This window comes from Blastocystis hominis (assembly GCF_000151665.1).
Source record: "Blastocystis hominis, Singapore isolate B (sub-type 7) whole genome shotgun sequence assembly, scaffold_4".
Taxonomy (NCBI): Eukaryota; class Bigyra; order Opalinata; family Blastocystidae; genus Blastocystis; species Blastocystis hominis.
In genome coordinates this window covers 261,750-281,374 of record NW_013171849.1, presented here as the reverse complement: position 1 = coordinate 281,374, position 19,625 = coordinate 261,750, and the positions used below count along the sequence as shown (strand labels likewise).

Below are 19,625 nucleotides of genomic sequence, written 5' to 3'. Positions count from 1 at the left end.
CTGTTCAATCCATTGATCGATTGAATGAATGATTGAATGAATGGTGTGTATTTGGTTAGTTTTCGATCTTCATTCATCATCATTATTATCATTATTATGATTGTATGATCATCCACATTATTTATCGGTCTATTTCAGCATATTGAATACCATTAGATCACTTTGGTATTGTTGATCATGAATAGAATGATTGGATAGGATCGATCAATCAGAATCAGAATCAGATTGATGATGAGTATTCAACCATCAATCCTCGTGATTATTATTATTATTAGTATTTGTTTTTGTATTTGTATTTGTTCGATTATGAATGATATAGAATCGATCGAATGATTCATTGATAGCGATCCAATCGACTGATAGAATTATACAATTGATTCGATCGAATCCAAATGGAACAATCACTCAAACACATTGTAGTCTCAATGGTTGTTTTGCAATTGAATCGATCGAGATTCATGAAATCGTTATGTTCGATCATTGTATTAGCTGGAATCTATCATTGTACTGTATTGCATAGTAATACTCTTATTTCTTTCTTTCTTTCTTTCTTTCTTTCTTTCTGATCATTATTATCATTATTATTGATATCATTCAAATCATTAGATCCCATTCGAACAAGTCAATATGGAATCAGCATTTGATAATCACAATACAATAATGAGGCATATTGTGAGAACCATTTGTGTTGTGGTTTGAATATGAGTATTTCGATAATGGGTTTTCTTGGAATCCATTGTTTGATTGTATATTCAATATGCTGTTTGTGATTGTGCACCGATGAATCCACAAATCACATATTTCGAATGAATCTTGATCGAACGATTTCAATCGAATCGTTTTGACAAGATTCATTGCACTTAATCGAATTGAATCAATAGGAATCGACACAATCCATATTTGTTTGTTGAGATAGTATTCATTTGGATAATACTCAATGATTCATTATTCTTTTGTTTTTGTTTTGATTTTGCTTATCTATTTTTGATTATTCCATTTTTCATTTGTTGTTGTTGTTGTTGTTGTTGTTTTTCAACTTTTGGAATTCAATGTAGTTCATTTTATTATTTCATTTTCGATTTTGATTTTTAGTTTATTCTTGTTTGTTTTGCTATTCTTTAGTTTTCTTTGTTTCTTATTTTCTTATATTTGTGCATTTTATTCCTCTTTCTTTTGTTTTTCTTTTTCTCTTGTTTTGTATTATATGATTCTAATTTGTTTTTAGTTTTTCTTTTTTGTATTTTCTTTTTCTTTATTCCCTTTTTATATTCTAACATTCATTTTATTATTATTCACTATCCACCAGACATATTGGATTGTGTCGATTCTTATTGATTCAATTCTCATAAGGAAATATGTGATTATTTGTTTGGATTGTTCCATGTTTTGTTTTGCTTATTTCTGTTTGTTTTATGTTCATCATCATTATTATCATTATTATATATCCATTTTAACCAATCATCGAATCAATCATGTGCCATCAGTTTGAAACAACAATACAAATTCCACAGATCATTGTAAAATGAACCAGATAGAATTGTTCCAATCATAATCAATCGAAATGTGTTCCTATTAAACGAATCAAATGTAATCAAATCAAATCAAATGATCAAACGGAATCGAATGAAACACAATGAATCAAATCAAATCAAATCAAATCACCTAACAAGATAAGATAAGCTCAGACTTACCAAATGGAATTGAAATCTATGAAAATCATATGAAATCAATTCCATTCTATTTATCAACTATACTCGAATCGATTTCGATTGAACATACCCCAATGATACAAGTAGATTGACATTTTGAAACAGATTTAGAATATCTATTTACCATCTCTATTCAATATTTAGATCCACTTTCTAATGTCACCAAAACGAGGACAACAGAAACTCCATTATACAGAAGTTAGTGATGTTAGACTTGGAAGATCCAAAGCAAATCATAACCAATCAATTCATTGTTACTTCGAAGTGTCAATGAAGTTGAATCATCATCATCCCATCTTTCTCCCCTACCTTCCAGTATCCGATATCATATGACACATATTGTTTTTCCTTATTATTCATTCATTCATTCTGTTTTCCTTCATCACTCACTCATTCAATTATTCATTCATAGATTAATGGATTATTGATTGTCATAAAGGAAACACTTGATTCTTTGCTTTCATTGATTCCATTTCTTCTATTGTTGACAAGGAATATTGTTATCGATTTTGATGGTCTGGAATCAATGAATGAATGGTAGGGGAGAAAGAGAGAAGTAGTAATAGCAGCATCAACATCCACAATAACAGCAACAACAACAATAATAGTAGTAGTTGTAGTAAGCAATGGACCAAACTATCTATCAAATGATTTAATCAATAATCAGAACCTACAATACGAAATCATTTCAAATCAATCCGATTGATGTTTCGTGACAACAATCAATCTTTCCATGGAAACCGATAACCAAATGATCTTCTCTTCATTTATATTTAAATCTGAATCGATTCACATAGATTCATTCAATTATGTGGATTGTTTGAAATTGATATGCATTCTTGGTATTTGTTTGTTTTCACATATCGAGTTTGTTCTTCATTTCGATCATTCCACATATCAATCTAATTGATCTATTATCCAGAATCGATCAGTAAGTATTATTGATTGATTGTTTGATTGATTGATTGATCCATAATAATAATAATACTCATATATCCAATAATATGACTATTATTATCATGGATTTGGTTCTTTCCTTATTTCTTTATTAAACTACACATATGATTGTTTCAATATTTCTTTCTATGATGATTACTATTATTATTATTAATCATCAATAGCTATGGATTGTTCTTACATATTCTTATTCTTCTTATTCCTTTTACTGTTATTATTCTCATTTTTGCCTTGTTATTCACATACACATTGTTTGTTCTACATCAATTTGGTATTGATTCGATATCGAACACTGCATTGAGTTCACAATTCATCCATTTGGATTATTACTCATATTATTGTTCGTTCCTATTATGTTGTTGCTGCTCATTACTTCATTTCATTTCATTTCATTTCTGTTCTAGACATTGCTTTTGAACACATAAATCTTATTATTATTCTCATTGATTTCTATTACTGTTATTATTGTTGCTGTGCCATTTTAACGAATTCATTATTGTCGTTATTATTGTTGTTATTTGCTTTGTTGATTGATAGATTCATATTATGAAAGAGTATACAGAATAGGCATCGATTCAATCAATCAATCTATCAATCATGCGTTAAACAGTTATAAAAGCATGAACAAATGATTGAATGATTGAATGATTGAATCGATGACATTATTGATGCAGAATTACAGTTCATTGGTTGTGATAAAGGTCTTTGTTGTTTTGTGAATCACTCCACAGAGAGAGAATCTTTCATTCATTGATTGATAAATTCAATGATTTGTTGGTTGATTCAATCATTCAATCAGCCATCCAAACCAAAGTGAATCAAATATGATACTATAAATGAATATGGAATGGAATAGATTGAATGAATGAATGACATGCTTGTTACTGATTTACAGATCATTGGTTGTGAGTAGTATATTGAGATGTCAATCAATTCTTAGATAAGATGTCATTCATTCATTCAATGATTTGATCGTATAATCATTCAAACATCCCATTGCAATTCACATTATTGGTCCACTTTATACAGATTTAACGATATTTCCTTGTCAACAATCCATCATTCATTCTTATGGTACAAAATATACATAATCACAGTATGCACTCAATTCAAATCGATGTTTGTAGGATTACTCATTCATTCATTCATTCATTCATTCATTTGTTTTCATTTCAGTGTTGAATTGCTGAAATCGAATCGAATCCAACTCCAATATCACAACCAATCACATTTCCATTCATTTCGATTCTCTCTCATTCACTCTTCATTATCATAATCACGTATTACAGTAATAATAAATAACTAATACATATCATTGAATGGATTAAGATCTTAAGCAATGAATACTATTTCTTCTCTTCTTTTCTTCTCTTTTCTTCTTTCTTTCATCCATTCATGGCACAAACCATCTCCATGCTATGCAATCTTTGTACATGCAACTCATATTCATTCAATAGATTGTGACCAATTACACAAATCATTCCAGTACTATTCTATTCACATATAGCATACAATCTGTGATAATATCTAGGAATCATTCAATTACAACCACTATATACCAATCATTGTGCATTCCAACTAACAATAACGGAATTTACTACAAACTCCAATCATCCATTCATCGATTGGTTATACCAGTACTAAGTATCAACAATATTGTTTCTGTTACTCAGAATTAGTTATTTTATGAAAATGGATTTAACAGAATCAAACATTGTATTAAACCAATGAAATGACAGAATCGTGTTTGTTTGGATTTTGTTTGTTTTGAAGCAAAACTATGCATGATCTATGTAATTCGTATCAGGATGTACTAAAACAGATCCCTGTGAAATATCATCATTTCAGCTATTGTTCGTCATAATTTGTTAAAATGACTTCATTTCCATTGCTACTTCATACATATGTTATTTTCTACTATTCTATTACATTCTAGTATTGTTGTTGTTTTCATTCATATTGGCCGTTTCTGATTATTCCACACTTACCTATCTTATTATCACAGTATTCTATTCCATGGAGTATACTAATAAGCCAAAATATACAATCAATCACATATACACATTATTCTATCTTCCCATACAGACTAATGATGATGATGATGATGACAAAACATCAACTATTCACAATCAATACTATTGAGAATAACTATTGTGAAGACTCTTGTTTGTTAATACTGCTCATTCCTTCTCTCAGCTTATAACACGAACTAGCAAGATTATTAGTTGTCATATTTAGAATGTGAATTCATTATGGGCTTTGATACAATTCATATCACACAATATGCACCAAAATGAAACAATACACATTTGTTGTTATTCTATTGTAGATATTCATTTTCCAAGTATTGATTCAAAGTATCTCGAGACTATAGTATACAAATTAGTCATAGATCAAAGGAAATACAACAATACTTGTGATAAATGACTGATTCATCCTTCCTATTTCTATTGATGAGTTCATCCATATTTGATGCATGTCACATAACAAAAATGATCCTATTTTCACTCTAACAAAAGCTCTCTCAATCAATAATAATATGATTTATCAACTTGTAGCCATCTTAAACCTCATTAATATGGAACAATAGTAGTAAGGGAATGGCACTATTTGCGTGAAACCTGGTGGCAGTTTTTTTATATGCTATTTTGCACAATGACCACAATTGCGATTCTTTGTCTATTGTTGTAATCGATCAACCGATTCTGAGTCCTCGACTATCGTTCCTAAGCTGTCTGGTCGATAATCATCGGTCAAGAACCAGGTTTCGTGCTTTCTTAGACCAATTCCTTTCTACTATCAACCTAGTGCTCGTTTCTATTTTTGTGTTTGTTGTGTCAGTTATACTTGGATGCAAGAAAGCAGTAGACATACCTAGCTAAGGTGAATTATTGTTATTTCTCTCGTATTTACATGTTTGTTTGCCTATTTGTAATGACCGAAAGCCAATGTGTGTACATTGTCATCACAAATCCATCTATTGTTGTCCGTGCAAGTCATAAGTGTCTTTGGTAAAGAGAGAACATGCATTATTCCATTCTCATACAAGATCCACCTATCAATGGTTTATTCGATTCAATCAATCCTTACAAGTTCAGAAATCCATTTATCACTTCCATGACTGTTCTATCCAAACCCAATCAAGTCATGTTCAATAATGTGGACTCAACCAATGTGATGACAAACATTAATGGTGAAGAGATAACGATCTCGCCTGGTTATTATACATTGAGTGAAATTATTGCCATTCTGAACACCATGATTAATACTACATTCTCAATTTCCACAATGGCTACAAGTTATGAGTGTATTTGGATCCACTCTCCATACTCTATCGATTCAACGAGGTACATATGATATCGAAACGATCATTGCAATGTTGAATGCGAGTGATGCTCTATTTGAAATAGTGTATAGTGGAGAAAATGTATTTCGAGTCTATTACCAGTTTGTGATTCTTCCTCTGACACAACTTATTCATTCCTTGAATAATGTGATTCATTTATCGAGGTATGTGTGGAGCATGAATGAGATCAAGGAACTATGGAAACCAGCAAAACGAAGAGGTGCAACTCGAATGATGATCAGTGGGTTCAAACGAAACATATACTTCATCGATTTTATCGATTTCTCTTCCAAACAACACAAATCCATACAGGAAGTGTTGGGCAGTCAGAAGACCACAGGATTCTATAAGAATCGTGGATACAAATATGTCCTTGTATGTATTGATGGATATTCGAAATACCTGATGACTCGGAAACTGAAGAGCAAGAGTGCTACAGAAGTCACTCATGCGATGAAGGATATCATTCAGACATATGGTGAATCACCAAAGCATATTTGCTCGGATCGAGGTACCGAGTTCACCAATGCCATCTTTCGTACAAACATCTTGAACAAGTATGATATCACCATGTATCACATGGATTCAGCGAATAAGGCAGTACTAGCTGAACGAACAATTCGAGATATCAAGGAACACATCATGGTTCCATTCAATCAATGGAAAGGTGTATGGCTTGATTTGATCGATGGTGCAGTTCGTCGACATAATGGAAGGAAGAACAGAGACATCGGATATACACCCAATGACATTTGGCTTAACTACAACAACGATATCTTGTACATGGAGAAAACAGAACCATCCAACATGACAGCAAAGGACACAACACCTCAATTCGATCTTGGTGATTATGTTGGAGTGACACGAAGACCTCGCATTCTGGAAAAGCGATCATTGACGATCAAATGGTCTCAGGACTTGGTTGATATTGTTGACATTGACGATCACATCATGCCATTGATGTACGAAGTGAAAGATGGAAACAATCGCACCCAAAAGTGCTATGATTGGGAACTGCTGGTTAGCAAATGCAAACCACAGCCAGCACCGCCTGTCACTCGATCCAAGAGTGGTAAAGAACCCAATTCATTGAGAGAGGCAGCAACATCACATCGACCCATTACGAGGAGCCAGAAGAAGAAGAAGAAGAAGAAGAAGCAACAACAACAACCTCGCTCAAGTGTTCGAAAACGATCGTGATGCTCTTTACACCTTTCAGACATACAAGAGAAGGGATATTCGTGAATGCAGAGATCGTATGACTCTCACTTGTCCATTCTATTCCATTTATCAGTTTGGTATGGGAAAGGGTCACAAGATTGTTGAGTGTATCAATGAATAGCATATCGATCAATCACACACCATCCATTGAAACATTCACCTTGTATCCCTTATCCATAACCGATTCGATGGAATCACAATGTTTGAATAGGACATCATTCTCATTGTAACATGGAATCGATGTGATTATGAGATTTAAAGCAGAAGATAATTGGAATTGGCATTGATTATTGAATGGTTGAGTGGATGTGTGTGTATGTTCCAACAATGTGGCATTATTGACTTTCACAAAACACCCAGAAGGTATCGTCCATGAATATTGATGAACGCCATCGACTGTCTCACGCACGAGGACATGTTTGCCGTCGTTCTCTGGCATATTAATGAGCATGTTATCGAGCTTCTTGAACGTGTAATTGTTTCCATTGCTGCTGAATATGTACGACATTGATTCAATTTACTTTGGTTGATTTCGTTAATAGCATTTGACATACACACCCTTCAGACACACGCCTTCATCGATGAACAGATCGGACAACTCGGGCGGGTATTCATCATTCACGATCTATTGACCACGCGAACATAGTAGTTGGAGAAGAAATAGACAACACGATTCTCGGTCATTACACCGATAATGTGAGGAGGCAATAAATCATTCCTTCAAAACACATTTAGAGGCACACCGAGCAGACCATTGGATTCCGATTGAGGCAATAGATACTCCCACTTATCCTCAGTAAACATGGGCGGACGAGTTTCATCCAGAGTCATCTCGATGCAATCATAGTCGTGTAATAATAAACCACAGTTCACATTCGATTGCGGGGTGTGAACACTGAATCCGAATAGACGCTCGGAATTGATCGGATACTTGGTGTGAATGATGATGTCGGCGAGTTCGATATTCTCGTCCTGACAAGTGTGTATCAGGGAAGACCATGTGTTGTTCTCCGTTTTCTTGTACTTCATTTCATCAAGGCTTGAACTGGGGTTAAAAGAGATAAATATAAATACATAAGTAGATAAATGAATACACACACTCACACATTTGAATTCCAATACAGGACAAAAAATCAAGATTGGCACTCAAACTTGGAAACGATTGGCAGCCAAGTATTACATGAGCGATGGGAAGTTCACAGACTAGTTCATTCCTGATTCACGAGCATAAGTGTCAAACAAGGTATGGGATGAGAATAGGAGGTCAGTGAAAATAGCAAAGAAAACAAAACATACAACTCCTCGTAAACGAGTTGGTGATCCCAAACGAGAGCGTAAGTATCTGATTGTGGGAAGCAAGGCATGGAACGAACGATATCTCGAATATGAGTGGAATGGTCATGAATTCGGTGACTAACGAAAACAACCGTTGCCTGAATTCATGAACACGGTGAAGAAGAGACGAAAAATACTTTGAAACAAGTTTTTCGCTCTGTTTGATTGCAAAGTCGCGGAAGGACGCTTGTTAGATGTGATTGATACAATTATCTCTCGGATATGCACTCACGTATTATCACACTGTAGATGGGAACAAGTACAAGGAATGGATGAATGAGAAGCGAACCAAGAAGGACTTTCGCATCAAGAACGATGATGACAATAGACTGTGGGTTCGATTACCAGATGGAAAGAGCGAAGAAGAAGTGGAACCGATCTACTTGATGATGGATGAGTCGGGTAAATTCAATGAGGTAGCGAAGAAGTGCATCTTGAATGGCATGCACAATAATACCCAGTGTTTCATCACCATCATGGTATACTATCTCATGTGGACACATGCCGGAGAACTCAAGATACTCAATCTCACCACCGATGATCGATTGAGACACCTTCGCATCATTCACAAGGATCATATCGACGAGTAGTTGGAGGATTATTTGAGATAGTACAGAAATGCCATGGAGGAACAAGAGACGGAAGGAAGTGGTTTTGTTTACCGAGGTTAAATCGGTTTCCATGTCGAGATGTTCCCACTTCGCACATTCGTGGGTTACAAACACCACACACCTTTGATCCTTGATACACACGGTGGTTAACCCCAATATCGATGACAACCGGTGCCTGCAACGGTGTCTCATTTTGGCAAGTGAAGGCGGACACAAGATTATTGCAAATCGCAAGATGGGCGATGCGAGTGTGTACAACAAGTGGTGGAAACAACCTGACAAGTACAAGGTATTCGGTGTGTCATTGTTGAAAGTCTCACTCAATGTATTCAAAATCACTTTGTTACCTGAATACAATGACAACTCCAAAAACAAGTATGACTTATTCACGAGTTCTCAGGTATACAAGCCGAAGGTAAATGGAGCCGCCCTTTCTCTTTGCATCGTAAATGACATACGAGCGGAGGGGAAGTAATTCCCGAGCACTTTTTGTACATCAAGGATTTGAACGATTTCAAACATCGCATCTTTCGTCAGAGCGATACAAAGCATTATCATCTCGCAAGAAACATGAAGTGCAGGTTCTGTGACTTCTTCGGATCACAAAGAACTGTCCAAAACCAAGAAGTACAAGCACATCGCGAATAGATGGATGCTCGTGATTAATACGAGTTGTCGAGTGAAAATACACGTCTGCGATTCACAAACCAACGATACGAAATGCTGGCATCGGTAGTCGTGTACGCTGACTTCGAGTCAGCCATTGATGCCAAGAGCAGACACAAACCCATCATATTGTCTTGTTTGGCCGTGTCACACATTCCAGCAATCCAGACACAACTGTGGATCTTCCACGTACCACACAAGAAAGTGAGCGATTTTCGTCCTTTCATGGAATATCTGATTCGATAGAAAGTAAACGTGAAATAGTATCTCTTCGATGAATTACCCCTCGAGAACACTACTGAGATCGAGAGAGATTATCAGTCTACGTCTGTGTGTCCCTTCTGCTGCAAGAAACTGGAGGACGACAAAATGAAACATCATGCACATGTGGCAGGTGAATACACGATAGGAAAGGGAGAAGTACGCCACTTCGAAGCCGGGCAGTACATCTGCACCTGTTGTACCAAATGTAACCTACAACTCTCATTCAACAAGAAGAACTATCATTTCTCCGTTTACTTCACAATGGATCGCACTACGACTTCACATTCATCATGAAGCTCATCGCCACAATGCCTGGGGACCTCAAAGTCAATCCCACCACCGAGGACAAAGAAATGCAGATCGAGTACAACGGCATTCAATTCAAGGACTCGTTGAAGCTCATCAGCAGTCCTCTCAGATCGATCGTGGAACAGACACTTGGAGGCAACCTCGATTTGTACGTGTACACCAAACAACAACTACGCAAGTACTGCGAGTCTCGAGGTAAACAATGGAGTGATAAATACATCGATTTGTTGACACGGAAAGAACCCATGTTCTACAGTCTCATCAAATCATACGAGACGATGAACAATACAGTCATTCCATCTCGCGAGCAATGCATTGATGATATGAAATATGAGATGATGCCACAAGACGAATATGATCACATGGTGAAGCTGTGGCAGACCTTCGATATCAAGACATGGGGTGAATACTACAAATTGTACAATGTACTCGATGTTACTCTCATGGCTGATGCATTCGAGCATTTTCGAAACACCACACTGAATGCATTCGGTGTTGATCCAATGCATTACATCACAGCACCACAAATGGCCTATTCGCTCTTCTTGAAGGTCACGATGGAGGGCGATCATAGTGAGAGTAGCCTCATGACCCTCGCAAAGAAGTGGGCTCAGTACATCATGCGCATCAACGCGAATGAGGGTCTCGCCCAGAAACAACTCGTAATTGTGTTCTTGAATCGCATGGGTGAATTCTATGAGAGCAAGGGCATTCGATTGATGGAGACAAATGAGATCGATGACTTCATGCGATTGTTGAAGAACCTGCGAGGAGGCATCACACAGATCGTGAAACGACATGTCAAGGTTGACATTGACAACAAGGAGCAAACAACGTCGTCCCAAGGCATCTACTACCTGGACGCCAACAACCTGTACGGTGGAGCCATGCATCGAATGATGCCTTACGAGTTGGTGGGTGTACCTGAGCGACGAGAAGTGATGGAGAAGATCAATCGTGACCCGAATGGGTGGGTGCAATCACTCAAGACGTTCGGTAAGTATGGATTCTTCGTCGAGTGTGATATCGAGGCACCAGTGGAACTCCACGACAAGTTCAATGATCTGCCATTCTTCCCCGTACAGAAGGCAGGTATGTACTCCGATGGAATCAAGAAGTATGCTGAGAAGAACGACATTGTGGACAAAGTGAAAGAGGTGAATACACCGAAGCTCATCTGCGATCTTGTGCCTCGACGCAAATATCTCGTGCATTACTCTCTGCTGCAATTGGGTCTTCAACAGGGTTATCACGTCACGCACATCCACCGCATCATTCGATTCAAGCAGGCACCATTTATCTTCGAGTACGTGAACATGCTGAGTGAGAAACGAGCCAAGTCCAAGACTACTGTGGAGAAGAACCTGTATAAGCTGTTAGCAAACTCGACCTATGGCAAATTCGTGGAGACTGGGTTGAAACGGATGAAAGTGAAGTTCGCTAACACGTGGAATGAACGTGAAGCCATCATTCAGAAGCATGGATATGATATGATCGCCGGGACTACCATGTATTCCGAGAATCTGATCGGTATTAAGTTGAATACACCGGTGCGCAAGGTGGAGAAGCCATTCTTCATTGGGTTCGCCATTCTCGACATGTCCAAACACATCATCTACGATTTCTACTACAACGTGCTCAAGAACACATTCGATAACGTGGAATTGTTGGGACAGAACACGGACTCGACTCAGACTCATCGTACAACTGAGCGACAAGGGTAACATCGTTCACAAGATGTGTGACATGTACAAGTCATTTGACTTCTCGGAACTGGATAACACGAGTTACTTCTATGGAGAACTCGTGAAGTATTACGAGCATGAAGTGGACAAGAGCAAGTTCCCTTCATTGGACTCGTTCCTCAACTTCAACAAGAAGTTGCCTGGTCCTATCTTCAAGGACGAGCACAACGGACATCACATCACATCACAGAATTCGTGGGTCTCAGACCCAAGATATATTGTCTGGTTGACGAGAAGCATGTGAAACACAATGCAGCAAAGGGAGTTCATCGGAACGTGGTAATCGATGATGAGAGAATGAGTGTAAAGAACATCGATTTATACAAGCGTGTTTTTGAGGCAAAGAGTAAGAAGGATGTATTAATTGAGGACTTCTTCAAACCTATCAACATTCAGGGCTTCGATATCACCACGAAGGAGCAGACCAAGACATTCATGACTTGCACGGACAACAAGCGATGGATCTTGGACGACAACATGCACACACTGGCGTTTGGACATTACCGATTGAAGGATATGTAAAGACGAGTTGTTTTTTATTTAGGGCAGCAGGGCAGAAAATGGCAGCTATTGGTTTCCGCGCGTTTTGCACCATGGACATCAAGGCAACCGGGTAGACAATAACCGAAAAAGGCGGCCAAAGGTCTCCACGCGTTATCCGTCATTTCTCTACTACTTTAATCACATTGCATTTCACATTGTTTTGTTGATCAAATAGAAAGCAAGGTTTTCATTCATAGGATTCACACATTCCATCCATCATATTATTCAATCGATTGTTTTGTTTAATGATACTATGATTCCTATTCACCATTTCAATCTATGAACCACATTCCTTTCTCTGCAATATCATTCTTTGTACTCAATATGGATGATCATTGTGACAGAAGAGAATCGAAGTATCAACAGAGAATCAATACAATAAACCACTTGTCAAATAGACATGATGGATTTTGCATTCTACATACTACTGCCATACTCTCTATTACGAATCAAACCATTCCAACAGTATTCACTATTGTGAGTTCGATTGTTGCAAAACAAGATTAACGAACACATAATTGATATATTTTGAAGAACATATATCCATTATAGACTTAATAGAACAGCCATTCTGACAGGAGAGAGTAAAGGTGATGAAAATGCGTAATAATTTACAATTATAGCTATAAGTAACTAAATATAACACAAAAATAAATGAATAGATGGAAATGCACCGAAATATAGAAAAATAGAAATGGGTGGAGAAAATGAGGTTTTATCCTATCTATTCTAGTTTGTAACATACCAGCATATCAAAGACATACCAAATAATCCATGACGTGTGTTCTATCGAGAAATAATGAAACAGATCTTGTTTCCAAAAAAACCGTTTTACCATATTTCTTTTCATTTCCATGCAAAACATTGCTGATTTTGTCAATTCTGCTATTAGTGATTATCATTTTGATAGTTCTATGATTCAAAATGTGCAGGGATGCTTGGGCAAAGAAATGAAACCATATGGCTGGATTTCACTCATATTGAGTAATAGAGAATGTGTAGTATTGCAATTCGATAATGGAGTATTTATGAATCAAGGATTTGTGGTCAATGAGCAGAAAGTGTTGAAAGTGTTTGGAAATCATCGAATTGGCGATATTTCATATAATAGAGAACAATCCATAGAAGTAGAAGAAGAAGGAATCGTGGATTTGGATCATGGAAGTCGATTTGAAGGATTGGTATTGACAGAAAACAAGTTTGGAATTCCATTTGGATATGGTGAAATGTATGATGATGATGGATTTTTGGTGTACAAGGGCATAATGATCAATTGGAAACGATTTGGATATGGAACGAGTTATCATAATAATGGTGGAGTGGAATATGAAGGATATTGGTGTGATGATAATCGTTTTGGAATTGGAAAAGTCTATGATCGATATGGTAAATTAGTGAATGAATGTGAATGGTATAATGGAATTGAATGTGATACTGAGTATGAAGGAAATGGTTCAGAACCACTGAATATCAGAATCAAACATTTGAAACTGAGTGACTATTGTGTATTGGTTGATTGGGATGTTTCATTGTTGTACAATTTGGAATCAATCGAAATCGGCGATGAATGTTTTGGATCAGTGAAAACATTCCAAATCGATGGATTGAATCGATTGAAAACTATCAAAATCGGAAAGAATTCATTTACTCAGACAAAGAATGATTATGGATATGACAAATCGAAATCATTCCACATATTGAATTGTGAATCATTGGAATCCATTCATATTGGTGAATGGAGTTTCAGTGATTATGCTGGAGACTTTGAATTGAAGAATCTGCCACAATTACAATCCATTCAAATTGGTACAATTGGAAGTTATTCACGCAATTTCTGGTGTAGTTCATTTGTGATTCGAGGTATTGATATGATATTGAATATTTCAATAATGCATAGATCTTCCAAATCTACAATCCATTACATTAGGTGATGATGCATTCGCTGATTCCTTATCAACAATAATTGAAAGTATTGAATGAATTGGAATGAAATGATTGATATAGATCTTCCATCATTACAATCCATTAAACTCGGTGATTGTGCACTTGAAGGAAGATGGAAGAATGATTCATGTTCCTTAATAATACGAAGTACAAATGAGTTGATTTGAAATGATTTGTTTTGTAGATCTTCCAATTCTAATGTATATCAACTCTGTTCATTGTAGTTTCGTTTGGCCTCGTTGGGTGACTTTGGAAAGTAGTTCTAACTGATAAATATTGATAGTATTTAGATATTCCAATTATTCAAATTGTCAACCTACCTTATGGTAATATATATAAAGATTTTCGTAATAATGGATTTGTAGAATTAATTCCGTTTATGTATGTTCGATCGAAATCAATTTCGAGTTATTCTTGAGTGTATTTATAAGTCATAGATGTTTCTCCTATTCTCACTGATATTGTTAAAATCAATTATGGATCGAACTCCTATTCTGATGATTCTGATTCTGAGTTTTATTCTGATTCTGAATCTTTTATATGTTCTCTATCAGATTCTGATAATGATGATGAGTAATTCCAGCATTGAATCCACATTCTATATACGTTTCATTCCATTTAATGACCATTGCATATTCATTGCTAATATTGTGTTATTTTTTGTTTTAAACATCGTATCATAATTCTCTGGTCATTGATTAGGATCCGATCATCGATTGACTCTTATTATCATCATAACCTAGGTTAATTCAGCTTGAATGTTTCAATCCTTTATGCAATCGATGTTTTAAATGTAAGTAAAGAACTAAGAGAAATGGAAAAGTTAAAGTGAGATAATCATATATGATGCAATAATCAATATAGAAATATGTAATTCTTGGCAAATCACTAGATTCTAAAGGATTGAATTGATTCGATCAAGTGCATGAACTGGATTGTTTAAAATTATCTCAAAATTGTTTTTACTTGGTTTTGGAGATTGGCAGTGACTGTGAATAAGCAAGTTTTCAATTATAAATATATATATGTGGGTTAATATACATTACTTTTCTACATTCTTTTTATAATGGATAAGATATGAAACAAATGGTACATTGCTAATTAGATATCTTTTTAGCACTACGATTGGTAAATAATATTTTGTGAAATGATTGAATGAGTGTTTGCAATACTAATCACAACGTAATTGCATATTAATTATTTCTTTCAATTGCTTTTGCTTTTGTTTATATCAATTATCCACAGAAGTTCTATTTTCAGATATTCTTATCAAGAATAATTGTACTGTTGTTGTATTTACAGTAAAATAGCTTGATATTTGATGCAGTAAATTGAACTAGTTAGTAATACACAATATGGTATCAGTATAGTAAAATAGCATTGATTTTGTGAGATCCAGTTCTTTTTTGTATGAATTATAAATGAGTTTGTGATCAATAACAAAAGAATAAACCGTACAAAATAGTGTTATCGATAAATCCTTTACGAAAAAGACTTAAATAAGTTAAGCGCTGATGATGATGAATAGATACGATAAGGATTTACTACAAATTCACTTTATGAATAAAATAATGATATTCTTTTTTTCAATTTATGATTACCCTATTTCCCATATTAAGGACGTTATTCTGAATGAATATTATTGTGAAAAAGTATAAGAGATATAACATATATAAATGGAATCATGTAATAGCTACGTACAGTTCATTCTGTAAAAATGACATTTATATGTAAATATGTACAATGCTATATACATTTATTGCTGGTTAATAGAACTCATTATAAAACAGCGGAATTAATAAATTAACGTGAGTGATTCATCTATGCTTGGTCTTATCAGTGTTATCTGTAACTATTGAGTGTTATTTCAATTTACTATTATATTTGTAAAACGCTATTTGATTATGATAATTCAAAATACTATACAATCATTTGAAAACTGAAAACAAAACACGGATTAGGCTCATTGTCATAACATTATAATATAATTCACAATGTGAACAAAAGAGATCTGTGCAGTTTTAGAATATGTGCATTTCGGTTAAATATAGTCGAACTCTTGGAGAAATGAAAAACCTACAAAAATAGAATGTATTTTGAAAGATTTGCTGTACAGTGTTGTTGTTTCTAAGCGATTCCTTCTTATCACTAATAATAAATTAAAAAAAGCAGTGATGGAATCAGATATTTAAAAATAAATCAATAACAATCCGCTGGATTAAAACTATTGCTTGTCATGGATTACGCAGTAAATAGCAAAGCAACAATACTGGCATTACGCCATATCAGTTTTAATACACACAATTAATTCCATTCACATAGATACATCTTCTAATACATTCAGCATACACACAAGACAACAGTCTATTATATGAAAAACATTCTTATTGCGATTCTATTACAGATTGCTTTATACTCATATTTCCAACAAGCTCAGTAAGGTTTGTTAGGTCATAGGAATGCAATTAGTTTATTTTTCAAATTCATTTTATGTATCTAATCCAAAAATATGTTTGCTACCCATTATTCAACAATACTTTACGCAATGGAAGCATTATTTGTGAAATATCCCTGATTCTTCTCCATAGTATCTGCTGATTTAGATTTTTCCTAATCTGTTGAACGTGTAACAATTGATAGCAGACAGACCCTTTTTTTATTAAAAATATTTACTTTCTCGCTGTAAATGCACGACTATCACTTTCAAAATGAAAAGGTCTACAGCACAGGCAGCATTCGTCAACCTTTCACCTTTTCACACTCTACAATCATGTTCCTTTATCGTCCTATCCATTCTCTCTTTTCTTCCCAGTATTGAGTGTTTGCAAACACTTTCCTATTCTATTTTGTGTTTTCTCCCAGGTAATATGCTGGAATCCTTCTTATAGTATTACCACTATTACTACTACTACTACGATAAACTCTATCATACACCCCAAATCGCATAATCTATTTCTCTCTAAAATCTTTGGTTCTTTCTGAATTCCAGAAATACCGCCGATTTATGCCGTTCTCCTTATCACCAAATCATTATTACTCCTTCTTTTAGCGATGTCTTCGAATTCTGTGTATTTTGATCCACTCCTATTGTTGTTATCGATAGTACTCCTGAGTTTGCTGAGTTCATCAATGCTCTTCGGTCTCCTGATAATGCAGTCCGTGATAATGTACAACCTATCGGAGTTCATTCCACCTAGGCTGAGGCACATCTTGACAAGTTGCTGAATGAGGACGTTCTGAATGTTTTACGCATTCTTTTTGTCTCACGTACAGGTGATTGACCAGTTCTTTAATATTATTTCCTCCACCACGGATTCCTCGGTGAAATCGTTCGTTGTTGTCATTCTTCGCAAGGTAGTTACACAGAAAGCTTGGAGCCAGCTCGATGACCAGAAGAAAGGCCAAAGTATTGCTTCCTCTGTTATTCTCCCTAGTTTTATCCTTCCTACCCCAGTTGTTCCAAGTGGAGAACGATGGTCGCGTTCGCCACAATCTGTGTGACCTAATTTCCCAAGTGAGCAGTCTGGAGCCCGAGTGGCCGGCATTGTTCCCCTTCGTTCTCTCTGCCTGCTCCCAGGAATCCGAAGTCCGCGTGGAAGGCCTGTACCTCCTCGGCGAGCTGAGCGAAAGCAACGAATCTGTACCTTCTAAGTTTCGCCTCAATCAAAGCTCGTCGCTGAGCACATCACGGAGATCGTCTCCATTCTGAGCGGCTCGCTGCAGAGTTCGAATCTCGCCTTCCAAGTCGCTGCGGCCCGCGTATGTCCTTGCTGATCCGCGCTGACCAACAGACGACGATGAAGATCATGACCGAAATGGAGGTCGAGAACGTGGTTTCCACGTTCGTCAGCGCTCTCCCCGCGGTGATCAACACGGTGCAGCTGGTGCTGAACGCGCAGGACGAAGATTCGCTGCAGTCGCTGCTGGAGGACCTGGTGAATTGTGCGAGGTGGGAGCAGCGCGGTCCGTGTGACGCCTAGCGTGATCTGCGACTTTGCTCGGCAGCTGGTGGGTCCGATCGTGGAGATGTGTCTGGCGATCGGTAGACTCGCTGTGGCCGCGTAACGAATAGCCGGGAACGAGTCGTTCTTCACGGGAACGCGGTCGCTGGCGGCGAACATCGTGTCGTCGATCGCGGAGGAGAACGGCGGATTCTTCCGGAAGAACGCAGGCGCGATCACGAAGTACCTGGAGATCGCCGTGCAGATGATCAGCGACATCAGCGACGACGCGTCCTGGGAGCAGGGCGTGTTCGGCGACGAGGACGAGCTCTCGGAGGACAACAGCAGTCCCCATGTGGCCGGAATTATGGTAGGAGTCGAGAGGAAATGCGAGGTAGATGGTGGCCAACCTCGCGGACGCGCTGCACGCCGCGGCGTACAAGCCCGCCACGCAGCTGATGACGCAGTGCAGCCGGTCGGAGAACTGGAAGATCCGCCGCGCGACGTACGTGCTGATCTGCCACATCGCGGACGGCTGCAAGAAGCAGGTGGAGGCGAATCTGCCGTGGATTACGACGATGATGCTGAACGGACTGAACGACGGTCGGGGTGTTGGGCGAGATTGACGCGTAGCGCATCCGCGCGTTGTGTTCGTGGCGCTGCAGGCGATTGCTTACGTGTCGGTGGCACTGCCGGTGACGTTCCAGAAGAAGTGCGGCGCGCAGGTGCTGCAGAGCGTGCTGCAGCTGGTGCAGAAGAACCCGTGCCTGCGCGTGCAGGCGATCGCGGCGTCCTGCGTGGGACAGTTCTGCTCGTGCGAGATGATCAGCAAGAAGATCTTCAAGAACGTGCTGGAGCCGCTGACGCAGTGGATGTACAGTCTGTGCTCGGTGAAGTAGCGGTGCGGGGTGGGGCTGACGCGCAGCATGCCGTCGGTGCAGTCGGAGGCGATCTCTGCGATCGGCAATCTGTGCAGAGCGACGAAGGAGGACTTCGCGCCGTACTTCCACACCATCATTCAGGGCTTGCTCGGC

At 37.4% G+C, this 19,625-nt stretch overlaps 2 protein-coding genes across 2 annotated transcripts; both read left to right on the top strand.

Annotated features, from left to right (window-relative positions):
* Positions 1 to 13,656: 13,656 nt before the first annotated feature.
* On the top strand, positions 13,657 to 14,637 carry GSBLH_T00003712001 (uncharacterized protein; the record flags this gene model as incomplete). Its single annotated transcript, XM_013042500.1, has 1 exon — positions 13,657 to 14,637. One exon carries the CDS (start codon positions 13,657 to 13,659, stop codon positions 14,635 to 14,637), a length of 981 nt encoding a protein of 326 aa, XP_012897954.1.
* Positions 14,638 to 17,701: 3,064 nt separating this feature from the next.
* Positions 17,702 to 19,490, top strand: GSBLH_T00007151001 (uncharacterized protein; the record flags this gene model as incomplete). The annotated part of the gene is given in 10 exon segments (XM_013042499.1): positions 17,702 to 17,718; positions 17,754 to 17,817; positions 17,924 to 18,004; positions 18,009 to 18,290; positions 18,320 to 18,409; positions 18,442 to 18,617; positions 18,631 to 18,692; positions 18,723 to 18,961; positions 18,990 to 19,200; positions 19,225 to 19,490. Coding segments are annotated over 10 exon segments (1,488 nt in total).
* Between the last annotated feature and the right edge of the window lie 135 nt (positions 19,491 to 19,625).